This window comes from Trichechus manatus, unplaced genomic scaffold (genome assembly GCF_000243295.1).
Source record: "Trichechus manatus latirostris isolate Lorelei unplaced genomic scaffold, TriManLat1.0 scaffold00010, whole genome shotgun sequence".
In the NCBI taxonomy this organism is placed as follows: domain Eukaryota; kingdom Metazoa; phylum Chordata; class Mammalia; order Sirenia; family Trichechidae; genus Trichechus; species Trichechus manatus.
This window is the reverse complement of record NW_004443946.1, coordinates 15,105,965-15,129,503: the sequence shown is the minus strand read 5'-3', so window position 1 is coordinate 15,129,503 and position 23,539 is coordinate 15,105,965. Positions and strand designations below refer to the sequence as shown.

At 35.5% G+C, this 23,539-nt stretch overlaps 1 protein-coding gene across 2 annotated transcripts in view; it reads left to right on the top strand.

The window, feature by feature from the left end:
- The window catches only part of KCNH5 (potassium voltage-gated channel subfamily H member 5), a 351,487-nt gene that overhangs the window by 32,372 nt on the left and 295,576 nt on the right, over positions 1 to 23,539 (top strand). For both annotated transcript variants that reach the window (XM_004370933.2, XM_004370932.1), the window contains exons 3-4: positions 506 to 612; positions 8,599 to 8,727. In XM_004370933.2, coding sequence (XP_004370990.1) covers positions 506 to 612; positions 8,599 to 8,727 — 236 coding nt within the window. The remainder of the gene's footprint in view (positions 1 to 505; positions 613 to 8,598; positions 8,728 to 23,539) is intronic.

Genomic DNA, 23,539 nt, shown 5'->3' with positions numbered 1-23,539 from the left:
AATAACACACCTGCAGTGACCAATCACCAACAGACTTGAGAAAAGTGGTATTATTGGTCAGGATCACGATGAACGTGTTATTTACCAGTGATTTGTGAACTGAAGAGTAAGCTGCAAAGTTTATACTTTATGCAGTTATTCACAGTTCATATACTGTGGTAACTGAAATTTGGACTATGTTATTGGGAAACTGGTATTATTTAAATAAACCATGCTTACTGAAATCCATGCATATCACAACTGTGTAAAGGGAAGACTGCCTGCCCTTGTATGCGTAGGTGCATATGAATGAAGTAACTACTAAAGCTAGCTTTTTGCAAAGAGTTGAACAATCATGTGGTACCATGATTAGAATGTGGTTTAAATCTAATAGTTTGTTTTGTGGGAACAATATCAAATTTTCTAACTAAATTTGAATACTTAATGAAACAAAGACTATAATTTTATGTAGCATTTGAAAAGCAACACAAAACTGAAATGCATTGTTTTGATTTTTTTCTTCCAGTTTTATGTATGGGGAATTGACTGACAAGAAGACCATTGAGAAAGTCAGGCAGACTTTTGACAATTATGAGTCAAACTGCTTTGAAGTTCTTCTGTACAAGAAAAACAGTAGGTATCTAAATTATCAATAAGAAGTGCCAGCTCTTTATTAATATTATTCTTTCGTAAGTGGTAGCTGAGCTATAATGTAGAGAGAATGTAAAACTCTTACTATTCCTTCTCTTGGCAGAGGTAGGGGATGCTAGTAAAATTAGATAGCAAAATTAATAAATGATTCTAGCTATGAAAAGTCATCTTTTGAGGAATGGAACAAAAATGTGGTATATTTTAAATGTAACTATTTTATTTTTGTGCCAGGCAGCAAAATATTTTGTAAGTAATACTCATAAGAAAGATCCTATTATATAACATCAACAAAAATGATAGAGAAATATTTTTTTTTCTGCTTATGATTACAGGAAAAGGTGATTGTTATCATTGGGTATGTGTGGTTATCTTTCTACACAGAAATAGGTAACATGTGAACAGATGGTATTTACTTGGAGGAGGAATCTTTACCAGCATGGCCTTTTGCTAGAACCCAGACTGTTTCGTGTGGAAGTCTAGCGGAAGTAGTCATTGCTTTCAGAATGGGCCATTACATCTGGTAAATTTTTGTTGATTGATATGAGCTGTTCTTTAGGATGGGATCTGTGAGTGGGCAATTGTGCATTATATACTCAAATAAGACCTCATGATATAGACTGCCCATCAGGGTTTGAGGGGAGGGAAACAAACAAAAAACAAATTAGCACACTCATCAACCAAGTCCACCTTCCTAATTCACTTTTTTCTGTCATCTACTTTTATCTCTCTTTTCTGCTTCCCCAAATTTTCCTTTCTTTCTTTTATTTAAATCAACAGTTGCTTCATAAGATGGTTCAATTTATTTGGTATTAATAATAAATGATACTAAAGGTCATTATTATCTTCAGTGGAAGTCGATGGTTACTAAATTCTTCCCAGTTTCCATTCTGACTTCAACAAGAAACATTTATTCCATGTTCAATGCCTTTTGGATCTTGTGGAGCAAAATGTATCCCCTCCATTTTACTGCAAACATTTGTTCTCTATGGAATATTTGGAATTGATACTAAGTTTTTCTTTTTACCAATAGCCTGTCAAAGGGATAACAATAACCACAGGCATTGCTTTGGAGTGGTGCACTTGGTAATGGGAACACTTGTCTTTAGTAGTTTTATCTAAAGAATGTCTTATTATCTTTCATTTTAGGATCAGGGCTAAAGAGGTATCTCTGTTTGAATTCAGAGCCAAATGTTGGGTTGGCTTGTCACCCAGAAGGCAATTTATTCTGAATGATCAGCTCTGCTCTCTACAAAAGAAAAGGCAGGATGTAGTTACTTTCTGGGTCTTTTCCACTAGGTCCAAATGCGCACTGGTAACTCATAGTTGACCCATATGCCAAAACCCCTTCATTTTCAGATAAATTTATTCCTTGAAGGATTAGATAAGAACCCCAGGCTTAGCAAGTAATTTAAGAATATTCCATACTACTGAGGCCATTCACCCTGACATTTAAACAGAATAAACAAATCTTTGCCTGATTTTACAACGTCAAAACCAAGTCCTTAGTGTCTGAATTTCTTGGAAATACCTTAGTGAAATTTCAGTTTTGTTGATTTCTTTAAATCATGTTATCAGTTACTTGAATTTTACATTTCCAAAAATCTCCTTGCAGGGTGCACATATGTGGTCAGGTACTTTGCTTTGTTTTAATGGCTTGAAATAATTATATTACCTTTGTTTAGGCCTCTCTGGTCTGTTCGGGCCCCGGTGGCACAGTGGTTAAGCACTAAGCTGCTAATTAAAAGGTCAGCAGTTCGAATCCACCAGCCACTCCATGGGAGAAAAATGTGGCAGTCTGTTTCCATAAAGATTACAGCTTTCAAAACCCTATGGGGCAATTCTTCTGTGTCCTATAGGATCACTGAGTCAGAATTAACCTGATGGCAACAGATATCTATAGATAGGTAATAGGAATACATCCCATAGCACTATAGATTAAAATTCATATCTCCTTTCCGTGCAGTATCTACACTGTGCTTTTGTTTTTTGGCTTTAATATGAAGTGTAGGTATTATCCATGTGCTATAATGGAATTTTATATTAAAAAAAAATTTCCTTAAAAATTTTTTAAGTAGTTAGCTGAAAAACATTTTAACATTAACTGAACCTCCAAAAGTATATTTTTGTGACTTTTTTCCCCTAGGAAATTTTATGTATGTATATATATATACGTAAGTATGTATGTATTTTTAATACACTTAATTTTTTAGAGCCATTTTAGGTTTACAGAAAAATTATACTGAAAGTACAGAGAGTTCTCATATAGTTCCCCTCCTCTCTGCATAGTTTCTCCTATTATTGACATCTTGCGTTAGTGTGGTACGTTTGTTACAAGGGTGAACCAATATTGACACATTACTGTTAACTAAAGTCCATAGTTTACAATTAAAGTGTTAAAAAGCAGAGATGTCACCTTGAAGACTAAGGTGCTCCTGACCCAAGCCATGGTGTTTTCAATCTCCTCATATGTATATGAAAGCTGGACAATGAATAAGGAAGACTGAAGAAGAATTAATGCCCTTGAATTATGTATGGTGTTGGCAAAGAATATTGAATATACCACGGGCTGCCAAAAGAACAAACAAATCTGTCTTGGAAGAAGTACAGCCAGAATGCTCCTTAGAAGCAAGGATGGCAAGACCACGTCTCTCATACTTTAGTCATGTTATTAGGAGGGATCAGTACCTGGAGAAGGACATCAGGCTTGGTAAAGTAGAGGGTCAGCTCTACTTTAAGGAATTTAAATTTAAATTTACAAGAAGACCCTCGACAAAATGGATTGACACAGTGGCTGCAACAATGGGCTCAAACATAACAACGATTGTAAGGATGGCGCAGGACTGGGCAGTGTTTCTTTCTGTTGTACATAGGGTTGCTATGAGTCAGAACTGAGTCGATGGCACCTAATAAAAACAACAGCATAGTTTACATTAGAGTTCACTCTCTGTGTTGTATAGTACTATGGGTGTTGACAAATGCTTAATATCGTGTGTCCACCATTACAGTATCATGCTGAATATTTTCACTGCCCTTAAAATGCCCTGTGCTCCACTTATTCATCCCTTCCTCCCTCCCACTAAACCCCTGGCAACCATTGTTATCTTTACTACCTCTCTAATTTTGCCTTTTCCAAGTGTCATAAAGTTGGAATCATACAGTATGTAGCTTTCTCATACTACCTTCTTTCACTTAGCAATATACATTTAATTTTTCTCCATATCTTTCATAACTTGAGAATGTATTTCTTTTTACCACTGAATAATACTCCACTGTATGGACGTACCACAGTTTATTTATCTGTTCACCTACTCAAGGACAGCTTGGTTTTATCCAAGTTTTGGCAATTATGAATAAAATTACCATAAACATGTGTGGTCAGGCTTTTAAGTGGACTAAACTTTTTTCATTTGGGTAAATACCTGGGGGAGATATTGCTGGATCATATGGTAAGTCTATGTTTAGCTTTGTAAGAAGCTGCCAGACTGTCTTCCAAAGTGATTGTACCATTTTGCGTTTGTACCAGCAATGGATAAAAGTTTGTTTCTGTTGTTCCCCATCCTTGTCTGCATTTGGTGTTGTCAATGTTTTGGATTTTTGCCATTCTAGTAGCTTTGTAGAGTTACTATAATTTGCAATTTCCATGTAATATAAAATGCTGAGCATCTTTTCATATGCTTATTTTCCATTTGCATATCTTTTTTGGTGAGATGCTGTGCAGATTTTTTGTAATTGAATTGTTTTCTTATTGTTGAGCTTTAATAGTTCTCTACCAAATATGTGTTTTGCAAATATTTTCTCCCAGACTCTGGTTTGTCTTTTCATTGTCTTAACAGTGTCTTGTCATAGAGCAGAAGTTTTTAGTTTTAATGAAGTCCAGCACCAATTTTTTTCTTTCATGGATTATGCTTTTGGTGTTGTACCTGAAAAGCTAGTGCTAAGTCCAAGGTCATCTAGATTTTCTCCTATGTTTTCTTCCAGAAGTTGTATAGTTTTGCATCTTACATTTAGGTCTACGATACATTTTGAGTTAATTTTTGTGAAAGCTATAAGTTCTGTGTCTAGATTCATTTTTTTTGTATTTGTATGTCCGGTACCATTTGTTGAAAAGACTATCCTTTCTCCATTGAATTGCCTTTACTCCTTTGTCAAAGATCTATTGACTGTATTTGTGTGGGTCTATTTCTGTGCTCTCTATTCTGTTCTTGGTCTTTTGCCTCTCCATATAAACTTTAGGATCAGGTTGTTGATATCCACAAAACAATTTGCTGGAATTTTGATTGAGATTGTGTTGAAGCTATTGATTGGGTTGTGACTTTTTTTTGTTAGAAGAAATCATGCCTGTAGCATAATGTCTGGAAATTCCTGAATGCCAAGTCCTCCCAACACTTCCATTAAGTAATTAGGTTAAATACCATTTTGCAAACGGGGAAATTGAAGATCTGATTTCACATGTGCTATGATTGACATTTCATTTTGCAGTCTCCGTTCTTTAGGGCCGCTGCTCTGACTAGCAGGGACATGTTTCTACTATTGGGAAGGAAATTGTAGCTCTGGGTGATGATTTAAAATGGCTTTTGCTGTCTATACAAAGGGAGATCTGTGACCGCGGGGACCACTCAAAGTAATCGATGCCAGGGCACTGCTCAGATTTTCCAGCAACAACAGGCCTCTCTGCCTAACCCTCCCAGATTCTCTGCCCCCCAAGCCCCAAATCCAGAATTGCAAGGAATTTTTACCAACCATTTGGTAAATATTCGGCCTACTTGGGGAAGTCTGACCCGATGGCGCACTTGGAAAAATATCTACCAGGATATCTGAAAGCAATTTTAAAGACTGTGCTCTGGCTGTACGTCAGAATTTCGAAAGTTGCTGTTTCTGTTGGGCGTCACGAAGTCTAACATCATCTGTTTCTGTGCAGGTTTCTAAAAGACCTTGGAAAACTACGTATTTTTAATGCCCCCTTCTCTGCGTTTATGACCCTTCTGCCTTCACTGACAATTGGAACAGCCATAGGTCAAGTGTCTGCTTGTGGCTGTATCTGTTGATTTGTACAAGTATGCACATCACTCACAGTTCTGGGACACACTGTTTAAAATAAGAAAAAGAAAACAAAAAACAAACCTCTCTGGGAGATGGTACAATTGCTTCGAGGTACCTGTCTCATCCTGCACTCATTTTGGAAAAGGCCATGTCCTTTCACAGACCCTCTGGGGTTGCAAAGGACCTGGGTGTCAGAGCTGGATGTTCTCACAGAAAACTCCTCTCTCTAAATTGCTGACCTCTTGAGTCCAGTGGTCAAGTATAAATGGCAAATTCCCCTTTGTGGTAGCATTAGGTGATTTTTTTTTTTTTTGGTCACAGGTATGGAGGTGAGGGTTATTTGGTTTTTGCTGGAAGACAATAAGAGGCTATTAACTCTCACCTAGAGACTGTATTAATAGCTGCACATTTCACTCCCCAAATCCTAAACCTGACAAAAACATTTATGTTTTTCAGGTAGAATATTTGAAGGGGCTTTATTGTACTCTGGTCTGGAGAGACTATGATGTTCTGCAATGTGGAATCCAAAGTCAGCTTTCTTGCATTTCTTTTACAGCCAATAATTCTTCAAAAAACAAACAAATAAACATAACCCAAAAAAAAAAAAAAAAAAACTGCTTACAACCTCCTTGCCACCATTGTCATCTCATTCTGAGAAGGGGAACTTATTTGACATGTCAGTTTCTGATTATCCTAATCTTAAGCCTTAAATTCTTTGAAACCCTATGTCCTCTGGAGTCTTCAGGAGCCATTGTTTGAAGAACATGACGGCAGAGTCCAGCCTTATGCTTTGAGTGAGAGAAATAAGAAACAGTGGCTTGTGAAAACACCTGAGACTCTGAAGGTCTAGGGGCATCTTTTTTTTTTTCTTCCTCTAAGCTTGCCTCAGATGTTTTAGGTAGAGCTCTGTGTACATCAGGCATCAAGTGTGGCTGACATTCTCTTTTCTGTGATGTGGGGGAATGCAGTTGAAGCCATAGAGCCTGCCGTTTTACCAATGAGAGAGCCTTGTGATTGAGACAGCATATCAGATGTTACTTCAAGAGGACTATTTATCAGGGTGTCAGACAGGCTGTTGCAGTTAATTGGAAACAATCATGTATTCTCAAAATGACAAGATGAAAGTAGCAGATAGGAGAGGTCATACCTGGGAAGCCTGTCCAAGAGAAAGCTGGTGAGAATAGCATTTTTCTAGGGACCCAGACCTAAAAGTGATGCTGAAGTTATTTAAGTAGCAAGACTGCGTTTGGGTTCCTGAATCTCTGCTGGTACTAGCAGCATCCCTCTGTAACAAGGCTATTAAGACAAAAATAAAAATACTGCTCATAGCTACCAGTTAGTGAATACTCCCAGTAAACTGGTTATTATGCTAATTCATTTTAACTAATTTGTATAATGGCCCTGTGGGATGTGGTACTATTATTATCCCCATTATACAGATGACAAAAATGAGACTCAGAAGGGTTAAGTAACTTGCCCAATGTCAGGTAATTAATAACTAGCAGAGTCAGGATTAGAACCCAGATCTTTCTGATTCCTAAACCTACTCTATTAATTCTTTGCTTCTCAAACTGAGGAGAAGTATCTATTCAGACATTGATGAATATGGTACGTAAACAGAGATATAATATGTTCCTTAAATGGAGTCTTGTTTTGTTCTGTGGTCTCTTCGGTGCTGAAATAAGACCTCAAGCTGCTCTTTCTGTCACACTTTGGAACTGCCACCTCTTCATGGCTGTGCCAACTTCTCTTACCCTGAGAACTTTCACTTATCTTGTTGACCCAAGACCTTCTTATATTTATACATTCAGTGCCTTCCCACCTATACAAGTGAGATGTGATGAAAGACAAATTCACACCCCTCCTGACATGTCTACTTCAGTCTTTCCTGTGTCCTTAAGCAAATAACATGGACTGCTCTTGGCTCTTCATTTACATAGGAAAGTTTTTCCAAACTTTGCTATTCTTGTCCCACCATGACACACCTTCCTTCTCAATGTTCAAACTCTTTGGCCTGTCCTCAGTCATTTTCCAGATAAGCTATTGGAACCTACTTATGACTCTTTACTGTTCTGGGCTTTCAACGCAATGCCATCAACAATGTGCAAAACAAAGTCAACTTTCTTGTATTTCTTTTATGCCAATAATTCCTTTAAAATATCTGCTTACAACCTCCTTGCTGTTCTTCGGTTACTTCTGAGAAAGGAAACTTTTTTTTGCAAGCACCCCTCCCCAACTATGTCTATCATTTCTACTATGTATTTTACCGGTTTCTGTTGAGTTGTTAGGCAAATCTCATAATTCCCTTGGTGATCTCTCCCTACTTCTAGCATTTTGTTAAATGTCATATGCGAGGAAAAAAATTCTGTTCACTTACCAAGACAGTTGTTTTCTTCACTCATGCCTACTTCCAAACTTGCTACAATGAAACCGAGATGGCTTAGAAGTCAAACTAAATCAAGGATGGCAGAAAGTCAAAATAAATCATAAGCATAAGGAGTAAAAGCAATAGGAAATCCAGGGAAAACCGGACCTTGCTTAATTTTAAATGAGATGCAATATTTTTAAAAAGAAATACAATTTCAATTTAATAATAACAAATCAATCATCACTCGATTTAATAATTATGAATGAGTACCTTGTTTGCCAGGTACTGTAACCGATTCTGAGTATAATGCTGAAATGACACCCTGTGCTTTACATTAGAATTCTGATATTTTGGGTTGAAAATTATGTTTATTAATTTTTGAACAACCAATAGTTGATACAAAATTAAAGGTTTTAAAAAATTCATTGCAGCAATTAAAATACTGTTGTTTTGGTACTAATTATCACATAGCACTGGGCAGCTGAAAGAAGAGACAGAGGCCGAACTATTTCTGAGGCCATATCACACTTTATTGTCCTTTTTCTTTCTCTCTGTTACAGGAACCCCTGTTTGGTTTTATATGCAAATTGCACCAATAAGAAATGAACATGAAAAGGTGGTCTTGTTCCTGTGCACTTTCAAGGATATTACATTGTTTAAACAACCAATAGAGGATGATTCAACAAAAGGTAATTTTCAGTGGAATTACTATTAGGAATAGGGTTGTCACATAAAGACATTATCATCATCATCATCGTTTTTTAACCAAATTCACTAGTGGAACTGAAAAATGTGATTTTACTTTGTGGCTCTTTATTTGCTTCAGATTCATACTAGTAATCACCCAGATCCATTTTATTCAATCACATTGTTTGAATGGAAACAGCAAAGATGGACTAAACCAAAGCAAAAACCAAACCCAATGCCCTCGAGTAGATTCTGACTCATAGTGACCCTATAGGACAGAGTAGAATTGTTTCCAAGGAGCGGCTGGTGGATTCGAACTGCTGATCTTTTGGTTAGTAGCCAAGCTCTTAACCACTGTGCTGCCAGGGCTTCAAAGATGGAACAGTAGTTGGTTAATTTAAACATAAGGGGCCCTGGTGGCACAGTGGTTAAGTGCCTGCTGCTAACTGAAAGGTCAGCAGTTTGAACTCACCAGCTATTCCACGGCAGAAAGATGTGGCAGTCTGCTTCCATAAAGCTTTACAGCCTTGGAAACCCTATGGGGCAGTTCTACTCTCAGGGTACCAGAGGAATCAACTCCACAACAACAACAATTTAAATATAATAGGGGGAATTAAGATAGGAGGATGAAATTTCATAGAGTGTTGTTAATTTAGAACCAGTATAAAGGGAGTTTCAACACTTTTTGCCATGGTGAACTTTAGGAAAAAAAGTATAACAATTTATTGGATTATTTGGGTGAAGTCGGCAGTTTGAATACACCAGCCGCTCCTTGGAAACCCTATGGGACATTTCTACTCTGTCCTGTAGGGAGGGTCGTTATGAGTCAGAATGGACTCAACAGCAATGGGTTTTGGTCTCTAAGAGAAGAGTTGATTGAATTGATTAGAGTTTGATTAGTTGACGTTTTCAAGTTACTTTTTACCCTTTATTTCTTTGGCTGTTGTAGATAGAAAATTATTTTGAGTAGATGATTCTGGATTATGTAAAGAATAACTTTGTCACCAAAATTGTAGCTGGCAAAATTCAAACATTTTAACTGCAGTTTTCTTGACTGTAGTATACAGGAAGACTGCTACAGAAACCAATAGTCAGTGACATGTGCTTTTACCCTTTTTTAAATCTAATTTATTCTCATTTCATTCTCTCCAGTTATGTTTCGATTAGAAACTGATGTCATATTAATAGAGGCTTTCAAATACCCATAGAATTGGTTTTTATGAAATATTTTTATTAATCTCTTAGGATTCTAAAAATGAAATGTCTTCCTCTTTGCATTTGGCAAACGTTGCCTTTTCTTACCTCACAAAAAAACCTGGCATAGAAGTTGTAGTCTTTCCAACTGTAATCATAGCTATAGAGAACATTTCATTAGGTTTATTCTTTGTGTATGAATTCACATATATAGCATGTACTTGTTCAGTTTCTGGTAGCAACAAACTGCAAGAGGAGAAGTCTTACAATGTGAAAATCATTTAAAGTATGACATGGAATAATTCATTTGCGAGTGTTTCTAAAAATGTGGTGTGTATTAAATTATCTCCTGGAAGATGGAATATAGTATTCACTTTTGGACCCATACCACTCGTCCCTTTACCTTTTCACGATGAACATGAAAGCTTAGACCCAGTGCTTGGGAAATTTAGGATAAGTTTAAAAGCTATTTTTGTTAGTGATATAGTCTTCTGATAGTATTTAGGTTCAATGTTATTTTGTTTGTTTGTTTTAAAATTCGTGGTACTCCATCCAAAGACAGTGAAATACACTCTCCCAAGTTCACATGAAACATTTACCAAGATAGACCACATTCTGAGCCATAAAATATACCTTAATAAATTTTAAAGAATTGAAATCAAACAAAGTATGTTCTCAGACCACAGTGGAATTAAACTAGAAATCAATAACAGAAAGAATACTAGAAAATCCCCAAATACTTGGAAAATATGTTAGAAATTAAACAACATATTTCTAAATAACTCATGGATCAAAGAAGAAGCCTTAATGGAAATTAAATAATATTTTGAACTAAGTTAAAATGAAAATACAACTTATCAAAATTTGTGGGGTGCTGAAAAAACAGTTCTTAGAAGGAAATTTATAACATTAAATGCGTATATTAGAAAGAATGATATAAAATGATACAAAGTCAATAATTCAAGCTTCCACCTTAGGAAAGTAAACAAAGAAGAGCAACCTAAAGCAAGAAGAAGAAAATAAATAACAATTAGAGCAGAAATCAATGAAATTGAAAACAGGAAAAGAATAGAGAAAATCAATGAAACCAAAAGCTAGGTCTTTAAAAGATCAATAAAATTGGGATATCTCTAGCTACGCTAAGCAAGAAAAAAAAGAGAGAAGACGCAAATTACTAACATTAGGAATTAAGAAGAGTCGCCATTACTGATAACCATGGATATTAAAAGCATAAAAAAGGAATATTATAATCAACTCTATACCTACCAATTTGATAACTTAGATGAAATGGACCAATTCCTTGAAAGATGTGACCTGTAAAAACTCACACAAGGAGAAACAGATAATTCAGATAACCTGAAAAACCCTTTATCTATTTAAAAAATTGAAACAATAATTAATAAACTTCCAAAAAAAGAAAGCACAGGGTCCAGATGATTTCACCAGTGAATTCTACCAAACATTTAAGTAAGAAATGATACCAATTCTCCACATTCTCTTCAGAATATAGAAGCAAAGGGAATTCATCTAACTCATTCTAAGAGGCCAGCATTATCCTGATACCAAAACCAGATAAAGACATTACAAGAAATAGACATAATAATTCTCAACAAAAATCATATCCAACAATGTGTAAGGTGAATTCACACCATGACCAACAGGGATTTATTGCACATACAGAAGGTTGGTTCAGCACTCAAAACTCAATCATTATAATCCATCATATTAACAGACTAAGGAAGAAAAATCATATGATCATATTAATTGATGCAGAAAAAGCATTTGACAAAATTCAGCACCCATTCATAATAAAACAAACAAAACTCTTTCAGAACTAGAACTACAGTGGAACTTCCTCAACATGATAAGGAACATCTAAAAATCAACAGTTAACATTAAACTTAATGGTAAGAGACTGAATGCCTTCTCTCTAAGATCAGGAACAACACAAAAATGTCCTCCCACCACTCCTATTCAACATCCTACTGAAAGTCCTAGCTCATGCAATAAGACAAGAAAAAGAAATAAAATATATACAGATTGGAAAGGAAGAAATAAAACTATTTTTATTTGCAGATGACATGATTGTCTATGTAGAAAATCCCAAATAATTTACAAAAATAAAAATCTTCAAACTAATAAGTGAGTATAGTAAGCTCACAGAATAGAAGGTCAATAGTTTTCCTATATACCAGCAATGAATGGGAATTTGAAATGAGAAAAACAGTATCATTTATAATAACATCAACAAAATCAAATACTTCAGTATAAATTTAAAATATACACAGGATTTGCATGTGGAAAACTATAAAACACTAACGAAATAAGTCAGTTTTAAGTAACTGGAGAGAGATTCTGAGTTCATGGATTAGACGACTCAATATTGTTAAAATGTCAATTGTTTGCAACTTGACCTATAGATTCGGTAAAATCCCAATCGCAGTTTTAGAAAGCTATTGTTTAGATATTGACAAACTGATTCTAAAAATTACATGGAAAGGCAAAAGACCTAGGATAGCCAACACTGCTACAAAGAACAAAATTAGACTCACATTCCTTGAGTTTAAGATACTACAAAGCTATAGTAATAAAGATGACATGGCATTAGTGAAAGAACAGACACACAGATTAGTGGAACACTGCAAAGAGCCCAGAAATAGACCCAAACAAATACAGTCAACTATTTCTTATAAAGGTACAAATGCAATTTAATGGAGAAAGGATAGTCTTTTCAACAGATAGTGCTAGAATAATTGGATATCTATTCCAAAAAATTGTACTAGATAGGTACCTAATACTTTTCATAAAAATTAACTGAAAATGGATCATAGATCTGAATAAAAAATGCAAAACTATAAAACCTAGGAGAAAAATCTGTTAACCTTAGATTTGGTGCTGTGTTTCTAGATACCTCACCAAAAGCATGATACATGAAAGAAAAGTTGGTATACTGGACTTTATTAAAATTAAAAACTTCTAAAGTTTTGCTCAACGAATGACACTATTAAAGAGAATGAAAATGCAAGCCACAGACTGAGAGAAAATATTTGCAAAACGTTGTATCTGATAAAGGACTTCTATCCAAAATATACAAGAGATTCTTAAAACTCAACAATAAGAAAATAAGCAACTCAATTAAAACTTGGACAAATTTTCTGAACAGACACCTCACCTCGCAGAAGATATACAAGACAATTGAACATATAAAATGATGTTCAACATCATTTGTTATTAGGGAAATACAAATTAAAACAACAATGAGATTGTACACCTGTTGGAATAACTAAAATAATAAAAAACAAAACCTTACAATACCAATTGCTGGTGAGGATGCAGAGCAGCAGTAACTCTCATTCACTGGTGGGTGGTGTTGTTATGTTGTTAGGTGCCCTTGAGTCAGTTCCAAGTCATAACCACCCTGTGTACAACAGAACAAAATACTGCCCAGTCCTGTGCCATCTTCATAATCATTGCTGTGTTTGAGCCCATTCTTGCAGCCACTGTGTCAATCCATCTCAGTGAGTGTCATCCTCATTGGTGGTAGGAAGACAAAATTGTATACCTAGTCACTTTGGAATATATTTTGGCAGTTTTTTACAAAGTTAAACATAGGTTTATCATACAATCCATAAGTCATACTCCTAGATATTTACCAGGCTAACTTGAAAAGTTAGGTCAACATGAAAACCTTTGCACACATGTTTACAACAGCTTTATTCATAATTGCCGAAAATTGGAAGCAACCAATGTATGCTTCAGTAGGTGAATGGATAAACCAGCTGTGGTGCTAGTAAGTATTTAGTGGTAAGAAGGAAAGAGCTATCAAGTCACACAAAGACGGTGATGAATCTTAAATGCATATTGCTAAGTGAAAGAAGCCAGAGTGAAAAGGACTGTAAGATTCCATTTGTATGACATTCTGGACAAGGCAAAACAATAGAGATCAACAGATCCATGGTTGCCAGAAATTTGGGGTAGGATGGGGAGGGTTGATAGGTGAAGCACAGGGGTATTTTTTAAGGCAGCGAAACAATTCTTTATGATTCTGTAATGGTGCATTTGTTTTAATCTACACAACTTTATAGCACAAAGAGTGAACTCTAATGTATGCAAATGAACAAAAATTATTTCAGAAGCGATGGGAATGCAGAATGTGACAAAATGATCTAACTGTAGTACAAATGTATGAAATAACCTACTGAAGAGAGTAGGGCTATAAGGTGCTGACCTAAATAACTTTGGAAATGAGTGAAATCTGTAAAAGAAAATGTATAGAGCACTGTATTCTAGTTGGAGAAGTTTTTTCCCACTGGGGTGTGAGTTAACAATTCTGAATCCACTATACATGTATACTGTAATGGAGCAATTAAGTAAATGGATAGCTGTTGCTGGGAGCCAGGATTCTCACTGATGAAGTGGGGGGTTACATATAAATAAGGAGAGTGGACTAGAATATGGTAAAAGATTAGAGTTGGAAACATCAGTATGAATTCATATTTGGCTTCATACAGATACAGATGGTTACATACAGAAATATTTATAGAAATGTACATATACATGGATTAGTACATACATAGTTACTTCCTTGCTCATTCAACAGAGAGAGACAAAGATCAATGACCCCTCTGTAGCAATAAGCACACTTAGCCAGATTTTGGTTTCTTATAATAGTCTCTATAAAAGGAACCAGGACTTCCTGATGGCTGATTCTAGGACTGGACACAAAATATTAACCTGGAGCATCTTGTAGTGCCAGAAAGTGCTAACACACACACACACACACACACACACACACACACACACACACACACACACACACACACACACACGATAGGGTTTGACAAAGGAACCATGAGCTAACTGAAAGAGCTCCCCCAATGGCCTAGGCTGAAACAATTTGAGCAACAAAGTAAATAAAATAGTATTATAACTCAAAGTACAGTGAAACCTGTGAGAGCCGGAACTCTACGGGACTGCCTTGTTTTTCCAGGTCTTGCAAGTTTTCCGCCTTTGACAGGGTCCAGTCTTACCACTTTTCTGTCATGTCTCTATTAGTAGAAAGTGTTTGGGTTTTCCTTCTCTGACAGGTTTCTGCCTTACACACGTTCTGGCTTTTGCAGGTTTTACTGTATAAAATAAATATCCATGAGTTGATATTGATATAAATAAATGTTGAATAAATAAGCAAAAGGAGGAGACTAGGCAAATCTCATATGTAGAAGTATTCTAAATAATTTATGTAAATACTCTCCCCTTAAAGAGGTGGAGCATATACCTCCCCACTCCTTAAGTGTGGACTGTGCTTGGAGACTTCCTTCTTAAGGGTACAGAATGGAAGGAGGGAAAAGAGAGTAACTTTGGAGACAAAGAAACCTGGAGAAAACTGAAAGATACAACCTCAGCCAGATGATCAAGGTTAACAGCATCAGTGATAAGTCACATTGATATTATGTGCCCTTGATACAACGTGATAAGAATGGCACTTTACCTCTGTGGTCTTCTTCCCTCAAACCCATAACCCCAGTCTAATTCTGAGAAAAAAATCAAAACAAACCCCAAATGAAGAACATTCTATAAAATGCTTGACCAATACTCCTCAAAACGGTCAAGGGCATTAAAAACAAGGAAAGTCTCAGAAACTCCCTAAGGAAACTTGACAACTAAATGTGGTATGGTATTTTGGATGGGATCCTAGACTAGAGAAAGGACACTAGGTGAAAACTAAGGAGCTGTGAATAAAGTATGGACTTCAGTTAATAATAACGTATCAGTATTGGGTCATTCATTGCCACAAATTTCCCATACTAATGTAAGACGTTAATAATGGGAAACTGAGTATTGGATATGTGGGAACCGTCTGTACTATCTGAACAATTTTTCTGTAAATCAAAACTATTCTAGAATTTATTTATTACAAGCTAGTGTTTTTTCATGCTTAGGAATATTTTGAGCATATTTATATGCATCAAGCAAATATTTAGTGCTTATTGTGTGCTAGGCACTGCTTGGTGTGTTATGCTATCTTCTTTATTTATGAATGTCAGTGTTTAGGCTTGGTGATTTATATTTTTATTTTTATCAACAATGGGACTATTTCGAGAGTGTTTTCACTGGAGTCTTGCACTGTTAAGAATTCCCATTAAGTACATTTTGGATGTATCTGAAGTGTTTTATTATTACGTTTTTAAGAAGAATTTCACCACAATAGCAATCATTCTTATAAAGTAGAGCAAAAGGGTAGTATTATAGTGAGGATTCAGTGTAAATAACAACCTAGAGTTCTGAGCTTTGGTTCAAAATGGCGTATGTCCCACAGTCTGTTATACAATCTTTTTAGATTCTCACTAAGTATCCAGTTGTGTATAGACAATCATGAAAACTCTCAAGAACTTTGGTATGAAAACTGATAGACAAACTAATGCCAAAATTAGGGAGAAATTTACTGCAGTTACAAAGCAGAAGAAGGATGAGGAAAATCTACCAAAGCGACAACATATATGTAATATTCCTTCCCTGCTCCAACATCCTACCAGTGTCCTTCTTGCCACCCAGAACATGGCTTCTTCCAAAAAATAACCCAGGTAGCCACACTGCAACTTGGGAAGGGTCTCTGAGGCATAGTACTATTTCTCTACCGCTGATCCTCATTCACTGTTAGATATTTCTGTGATCATGTAGATATTGAAAATCTCAGAAATGCAAGAGAAGAGAGTAGGAGAAGACTGGTATAATCTTTTTTGAGTGAAATTCCTTGGATTAAAGTGCTAAGGAAGTGGGAAACAGAAAAGGGAAGAAGGAAGGAGTGGATGAAAAGGAAAACTCCAGTTAGCAGTGCATGCTGTGTATGATAATTTTCCATCTATTCTATCAGCTGAATAACTTAGGTTCCTATGCAGTCTTGGTAATAGAAAGTTGTAACTGCAGCAGAGCAGGAATATACTAAGGAAAATCTCCTAGAAATTGAGAATCTGAAAGCGAGTGGTATATTTCAGTCTTGCTTCTATCTATAGATCTGAGAGGAGTATTTAACTATCATACTAGTAGTCAGAGTGGGACAAAAACAAAACCTCCACTTTGCCTTTAACAAACATTGAGTCTAATGAGATTTTGCTTTATTCAGGGGTGAGGAGAGAGAAAGAAACCCAACATGGGGCCTATGATAAACTATTGCAGATCCAGAGTATAAGTATAAATTCTGAAAGACTCAGGGAGAAAACATATCTCTGAAAATGAGCTACTGCAGGATAAAAACCATAGCATATTTGGCATATTCAAACGTTCAAGAAGCTGTAGCTTTTATGAAGCAGGAGCAAATTCTAAGGAGAGAATAGTCTGAAATTAAACAATAACAACCACCACACAGGATGATATAAGGAATAATTGAAACTAAGACAAGCAATTGAAGAATTAAAGTTCTTAACTTTTATTCTTTTAATTGGAGAAAAAAATGGAATTTTACTGATAGTATGGAAGATTAAGCCAGTTATGTTAATGATGTTAAGGACTCAAATCAGGGATGATATCCAAAAATAGAAGACCAGGTTAAAAGGCTTAAAATGATGAGATAAATTTTGAAGGCAGAGAATGGAGAGCCAACATGTGAGACTAGGACAAGGAACTGTCCGATAGGAGGAAATTTTTCTGTACTGAAGAAAGGCCTGTAAATGAAGTTTTACAAGGTTTCCTGTGTTTCAGAGAAAAACCAATAAAAAGAAACTCACATGGAGACATGTTTTGACAAAAGTTTTGAACTATAAGGATAATTGAAAACTTTATAATTATCTACGCAAGAAAAACAAGTTGCTTACAAATAATTAGAATTCGGCCTGGATTCAGATTTCTATGCTGCCACACAAAATATCAGGAGATTGTGTGTGTGCAGATGTGTGTGTATGTGTGTGTAAAATTTTGAGGGAAAAAGACTGTGACATGAGAGCATTGCCCTCACTGTCTGGTTGTCATTCAATATGAAGGCCACAGAAATGCACTTGAAGATATGTTAGGTCGTAAAAGACACCAATCATTTATCTTTTATTTTAAAAGACATAGCCTGCTGAACTAAGAGATGAAGCAAAATAAGTAGCACAAGAGTGGAAAGGTCATGAAATCTCTCATGACCATTTTCAAAAGACTGTTGGTGAATGTCTTGGATTGAATTGGTACCCTCAGAGAGAGATGTGAATATGATGTGATCTTGTTTGGAAATAAGGTCTTTGAAGATGTTATCAGTTAGCAGGGCATTCTGGAGTAGGGTGGTTCTAATCCAATATGAGTGGTATCCTTATAAAAGAGGAGTAGAGATACCAAGACAGGGACACAGAGAAAGTATGGCCATGTGACGATAGAGGTAGGTGCAGCTGCAAGCCAAGGAAAGCCAAGGACTGTCAGGAGCCACTAGAAGGTAGGAGAGGGGGATGGAATAGTTTCTGTCTCAGAGCTTTCAGAAGGAGTCAACATAGCCGATAACTGATTTGGACTTCTAGCTTCCAGAGTACAAGACAATAAATTTCTGTTCTTATAAGCCATCCAGTTTGTGATATTTTGTTATAGCAGTCCTACGAAAGCAAAACAGTGAGCAATGATGAGCACTAGAACTAGATTTCTAATTACAGATGTCTAAATAATTGTTAGAAATCTGGTTATAAAACTGAATTCAAAAGACAAAATATCCTTCCTCAAAACATAATACTATGTTAATTAGAAGTAATTCCATAATAACAATAATTTGGATCAAATCATCTAGATTATTTTAACAAAGATTGAAGAGTGAGGTGTCTTTTTAAAAATTTTGAAAGAGGGCTGCTTGAAAGATAAAAATGCCTACTGAATGATTACTACGTGCCTGACATGTTCTCAGTGCGTTGAATGTATTATGCCATTTACTTCTCAGAACCCCATAAGGTAAGTACTATTATCTTTATTTTTCAATGGAGGAAATTGTTACTTAGAGAATTTAATCATTTCCCCAAGGTTATATTTCCACCAGCTACTCCTTGGAAACCCTATGGGGCAGTTCTACTCTGTCCTATAGGGTTGCTATGAATCCGAATTGACTCGATGGCACACAGTAACAACAGCAAGGTTATATAGTTAGCAGGTGCTAGAGTTAGAATTTGAGCCCAGGCAGTCTTGAGTCTGTCTACAGTGTATAAGCAGAAAGCATATGTAGTCAAACCATTAAATAAATGAATAAATAAATAAGCCTATGCATTTGGATTCTGTAACTTTTTTAGAGCAGTAACTCAGTGATGTCTAGTGTATTTATAATTTTACTAGAAAGAAAGGAATACATTACTATCCAACTCAAGAAATAGAAAAACAAATCAAAACACCCAGCATTGCCTCCAGAGATAGATACTGTTTTTCTTGACTCTATTTGAGCTTAAGAAAGCTTTTGGAAAATTTAAACGTACTTCATTTTAAAATTTAAAACAAGATAGATGTAGCTTTCAAATCGCTAAAGTAAATGTAGTCTCTAAGGAAAAACAAAAATATACAAATTTATGGACACACTCAAGTCATCAAATAAGCATAAGAAGAAAGCAATAGGACAGCCATAGTAATTGGAATAGTATATTTGGAAAGTAAAAGTGGCATATTAAAAGACAAAGACTCTCAAGCAATTAAATAGCAGTTTTAACTACATGCTTAAAACAAATTCTATGCTTTGTCATTTTCCAGAACTCATGAGAATTTTCAAAACTTATCCATATATTAGACCACTAAGAAAATCTCAATTTATTAGAAGAAAGCAGAAATTATAAAGGCCATATTTCTTATCATAATACAGTAAGCTTAGAAATGTATAACAGATAGGCAAAATGAACAGACAAAAAAATCACTAACCACTTAAAAATTGTAAAGCAGTCACCACAGCAGAATCTTACCTGAATAACTCTTCCCTCAAAGAGAAAATCAATTATACTTATACACTAATATATGCACTTCTGTAGTGTGAAAGCTTTACATGCCTCACCTCTACTCTGAGGACACTTCATACTTTTACAATTTTACAAGAAAGAATTAAAATAAATTACTGTCTAACTTAAATAGAGAAAAGAATATGAGGTGAAGAAGTTAAGGATGAAATCAAAAGAATGTAAGAACAAGCCTATTAGGATTTAATTCAAGAACTCATTCTTTGAAAAGACCAGTAAAGTAGGCAACCTTTGGGAAAGCTATTTAATAAAAAGAGAGGAAAGAAGACATATACAGTCTTAGAAATAAAAAACGACATAACCAAACCCGTTGTCATCGAGTCGATTCCGACTCGCAGTCGACCCTATGGGACAGAGTAGAACGGTCCTGTAGGCTTTCCAAAGAGCTGCTGGTGGATTTGAACCGCTGACCTTTGGGTTAGCAGCCTGAGCTCTTAACCACTTCACCACCAGGGCTCCAAGAATGACATAAAGGAGATTAAAATAATAAGGGAATACTCTGTGAAACTCTAGGTAACAAGTTACAAAATTGAAGAAATGGATGATTCTTTTTGTTAAATATGAGATACCAAAATTGAACTAAGAATTTCAATTGAACTAAGAACAAGCCTATAAAGATTAATAAGCATGTAAAAAATAATTCTTAAATAAAATTATTTCCTGTAAAGACCCAAACCCAGGTGACTGTTATATCTTTAAGTAACTGCTAATTCCTATGCTATTTAAATTGTTTACAAATATAAAACAAGATGAAAGGTTTCTTCATTATTCTAGCTAACATAGCATTTATATCAAAACTTGGCAAAGATAACACAACAAAATAACAGCAATTAACATTTTAATTAGACACTTTCAATATATTAATTCTTTTAAGGTCCATCTCATTTAGGAATTTAGATTTTAAAATCCTAATATCTGTGTATCAAATCTAGCTCCATATTACAATACCCATCACCAAGTAACTGTTGTTTTAAGAAAACAGGACATTTCAAAATTAAGCAATCTTCTAATATAAAGCCTGTAGATAGGGCCAAATACATGCATGTGCAACCTGAGAAGTGTAGAAGGTCCCTGCACTTGGTTTAATGCTCTCCCGTTACTATCTTGAAATCCTTAATAATTTTTGGAGAAAGGGCTCACGTTTTCATTTTGCACTGCACCCTGCAAATTACATAACTGGTGCCACCTGAGGATGAGAAAGGACGAGGTTTTCTTCCAGAAACACTAGCAGTTGTCTCCTTATGTCTCATTTCTCTGCTTGGTTCTAGGCTGATATGAGCATGAAACCCCTACCCCTGAGACATGAGGAAAATCAAATGGCTTAATTCAGTCAGGCTCCGCCCAGACTACATGGTGAGAAGGAAGGAGAGAGGATTTCTAATGGAAATTCATGGTACTGTTCCCAGAGGGGTGGAGTATTAGATGTGTATTAATTTCTTTTGTTTAAGTGATTTTACGGCACAGCTGAAGTTGGAAAAGTACCAGTACCAATTGCCGTCAAGTCAGTTCTGACTCATGGTGACCCCGTGTGTGTCAGAGTAGAACTGTGCTCCATTGGGGTTTCAATGAGTAATTTTTTGGAAGTCGATCACCAGGCCTTTTTTCTGAGGTGCCTCTGGGTGGACTCTAACTTCCAACCTTTTGGTTAGCAGTTGAGCAGAGTGTGCAATCATTTGCACCATCCAGAGTGTTCTTTGTTTCAAGTTTTGACTTGGTGAACATTAAAGATAGTGTTATGAATCATGTATCCGATTTATGGAAATGAAAGTTGGCAGCATTTTACAGTGAGGTTGGGGGAAGGGTGCAAAATATTGAAGGGCTGCCTTTTATTTCTCAAATTAATAACTCTCCATTTATCGGCCCCTACTTCCATTTTTCTGCATCCCCAAATCAGAATCACAGGCTCTTTGTCAGGTAGAGGGTCTTCTGAATGCATAATTCATTCTCACAAATAATGATATGTCAATAAGCTCCAGACAACACAGGCCACTTGATTTTTGAATTATGGGTTTGATAGACATGTAAATTAGAACTTGTAGGGAAAATCAGACCCCATTGTGAAAAGCAGTAGAGTAAAATATTTTTCCAGTGCTAGAATTTATAGAGGAAGAGCTTATTTAAAATAGACTTGTATTTTGAGACTCCCCTACACCTTCCAAATACATAATAGATTACAGAAAAAGCATTGCACAATGTAACTGTCAATGGTGTATATGAGCTATTTTCTATTATTCATGAGAGCTATAAATTTAATATGAACAATTCAATAGAAATAAAATATTTATGCCATTAAATAATCATCCTACTATACCTACAAAGCTAGCATTATAGGAAGGTATGTTTTGGAACCTTAGTACAATAATATATATTTTTTAACTTTTTAAGTATAGGGGACCATGGAGCTCTTGGAAATAGATGAGATTTCATGATAACACACCATAATGTCAAAATAATTTGGGTCTAGGGCATTGAACCTGGACAGAGTAGACTTGCTTTTTATTCAGCTTTAAGTATCAGAGTTACTTAACATGAGCTTTTCATGACTCTTATGGAAATATTTTATTCCCCTTGCCTTACATTTATATATTCTTTTATTCCATCACAAAATGCTGATGAGTACACAGTGTGGTTCAGACACTACTCTAGGCCCTGGAAATACAAAGTCCTATACTTTGTGTGCCTCATTCATTGGATATGAAGAAAGGGTCTTAAAATATATATAAAGATTATATATATATATATATACATACATATCATATATAAAGTATATATACAAGTATATGTGTATACACACACACAGACCTGTATTTTTAAGCAAATAATGTACACCTTTTATGTTTGTTTGCCAACCATGCCCTCCCTCTGTGAGGTATTTTCTTAAGTGCCACTATACCAATGTTTTTTTTTTTTTTGTTACATGTTGCTGTAAAAATTTAACATGCTTACAAAATTACCTCGCTGGTGGAGAGTGTGGTTGGCAGACAAACACAGAGGTGTATGTTATTTGCATACAATACAGTGTATATGTATATATGGAGTGCTGGTGGTGCAGTGGTTAAGAGATCAGCTGCTAACCAAAAGGTTGGCAGTTCGAATCCACCAGTCGCTCCTTGGAAACCCTATGGGGCAGTTCTACTCTTTTTTATAGGGTCACTATGAGTCCAAATTGACTTGACGGTAACAGATTTGATTTTTTTGGTTTTATATGTATATGTAATTTTCTTCTGATTGCTTCCATTTTCTCAGTAAAATAGAAAACATGGTTATCCACTTAAAGTAAGGAAGGTGAAGGAGGTGAGGAGGTGCTGAATGTGTGAGGAAAGAGAAGTAGATATGAAATACTTATCTAACCTTTCAAGACCCAATTATTATCTCCTTTGAATTATTTGTTGATACTATGTGTTTTTGTTAATGAAGGCATGCTGATTAAAGGACCAATTCAGAATTTTTGTTATGAGTTATGAATATTGATATCCATTATCTGGATCACATATGTCTCAGTGACCCCTGGACAACATAAATCCTGTTGATATGAGTCAATGATAAATTTTATTTTTTAATTTTATTTCTTGAAAATTTGCAAAACATGAGGTAAAACATAAAGGCATCTGACAATGACTGCACATACATTTTATTCTAGTCCCCTTCTTCTTGGCCTTTTTCTGTGTTTTTTTTTTTTTTT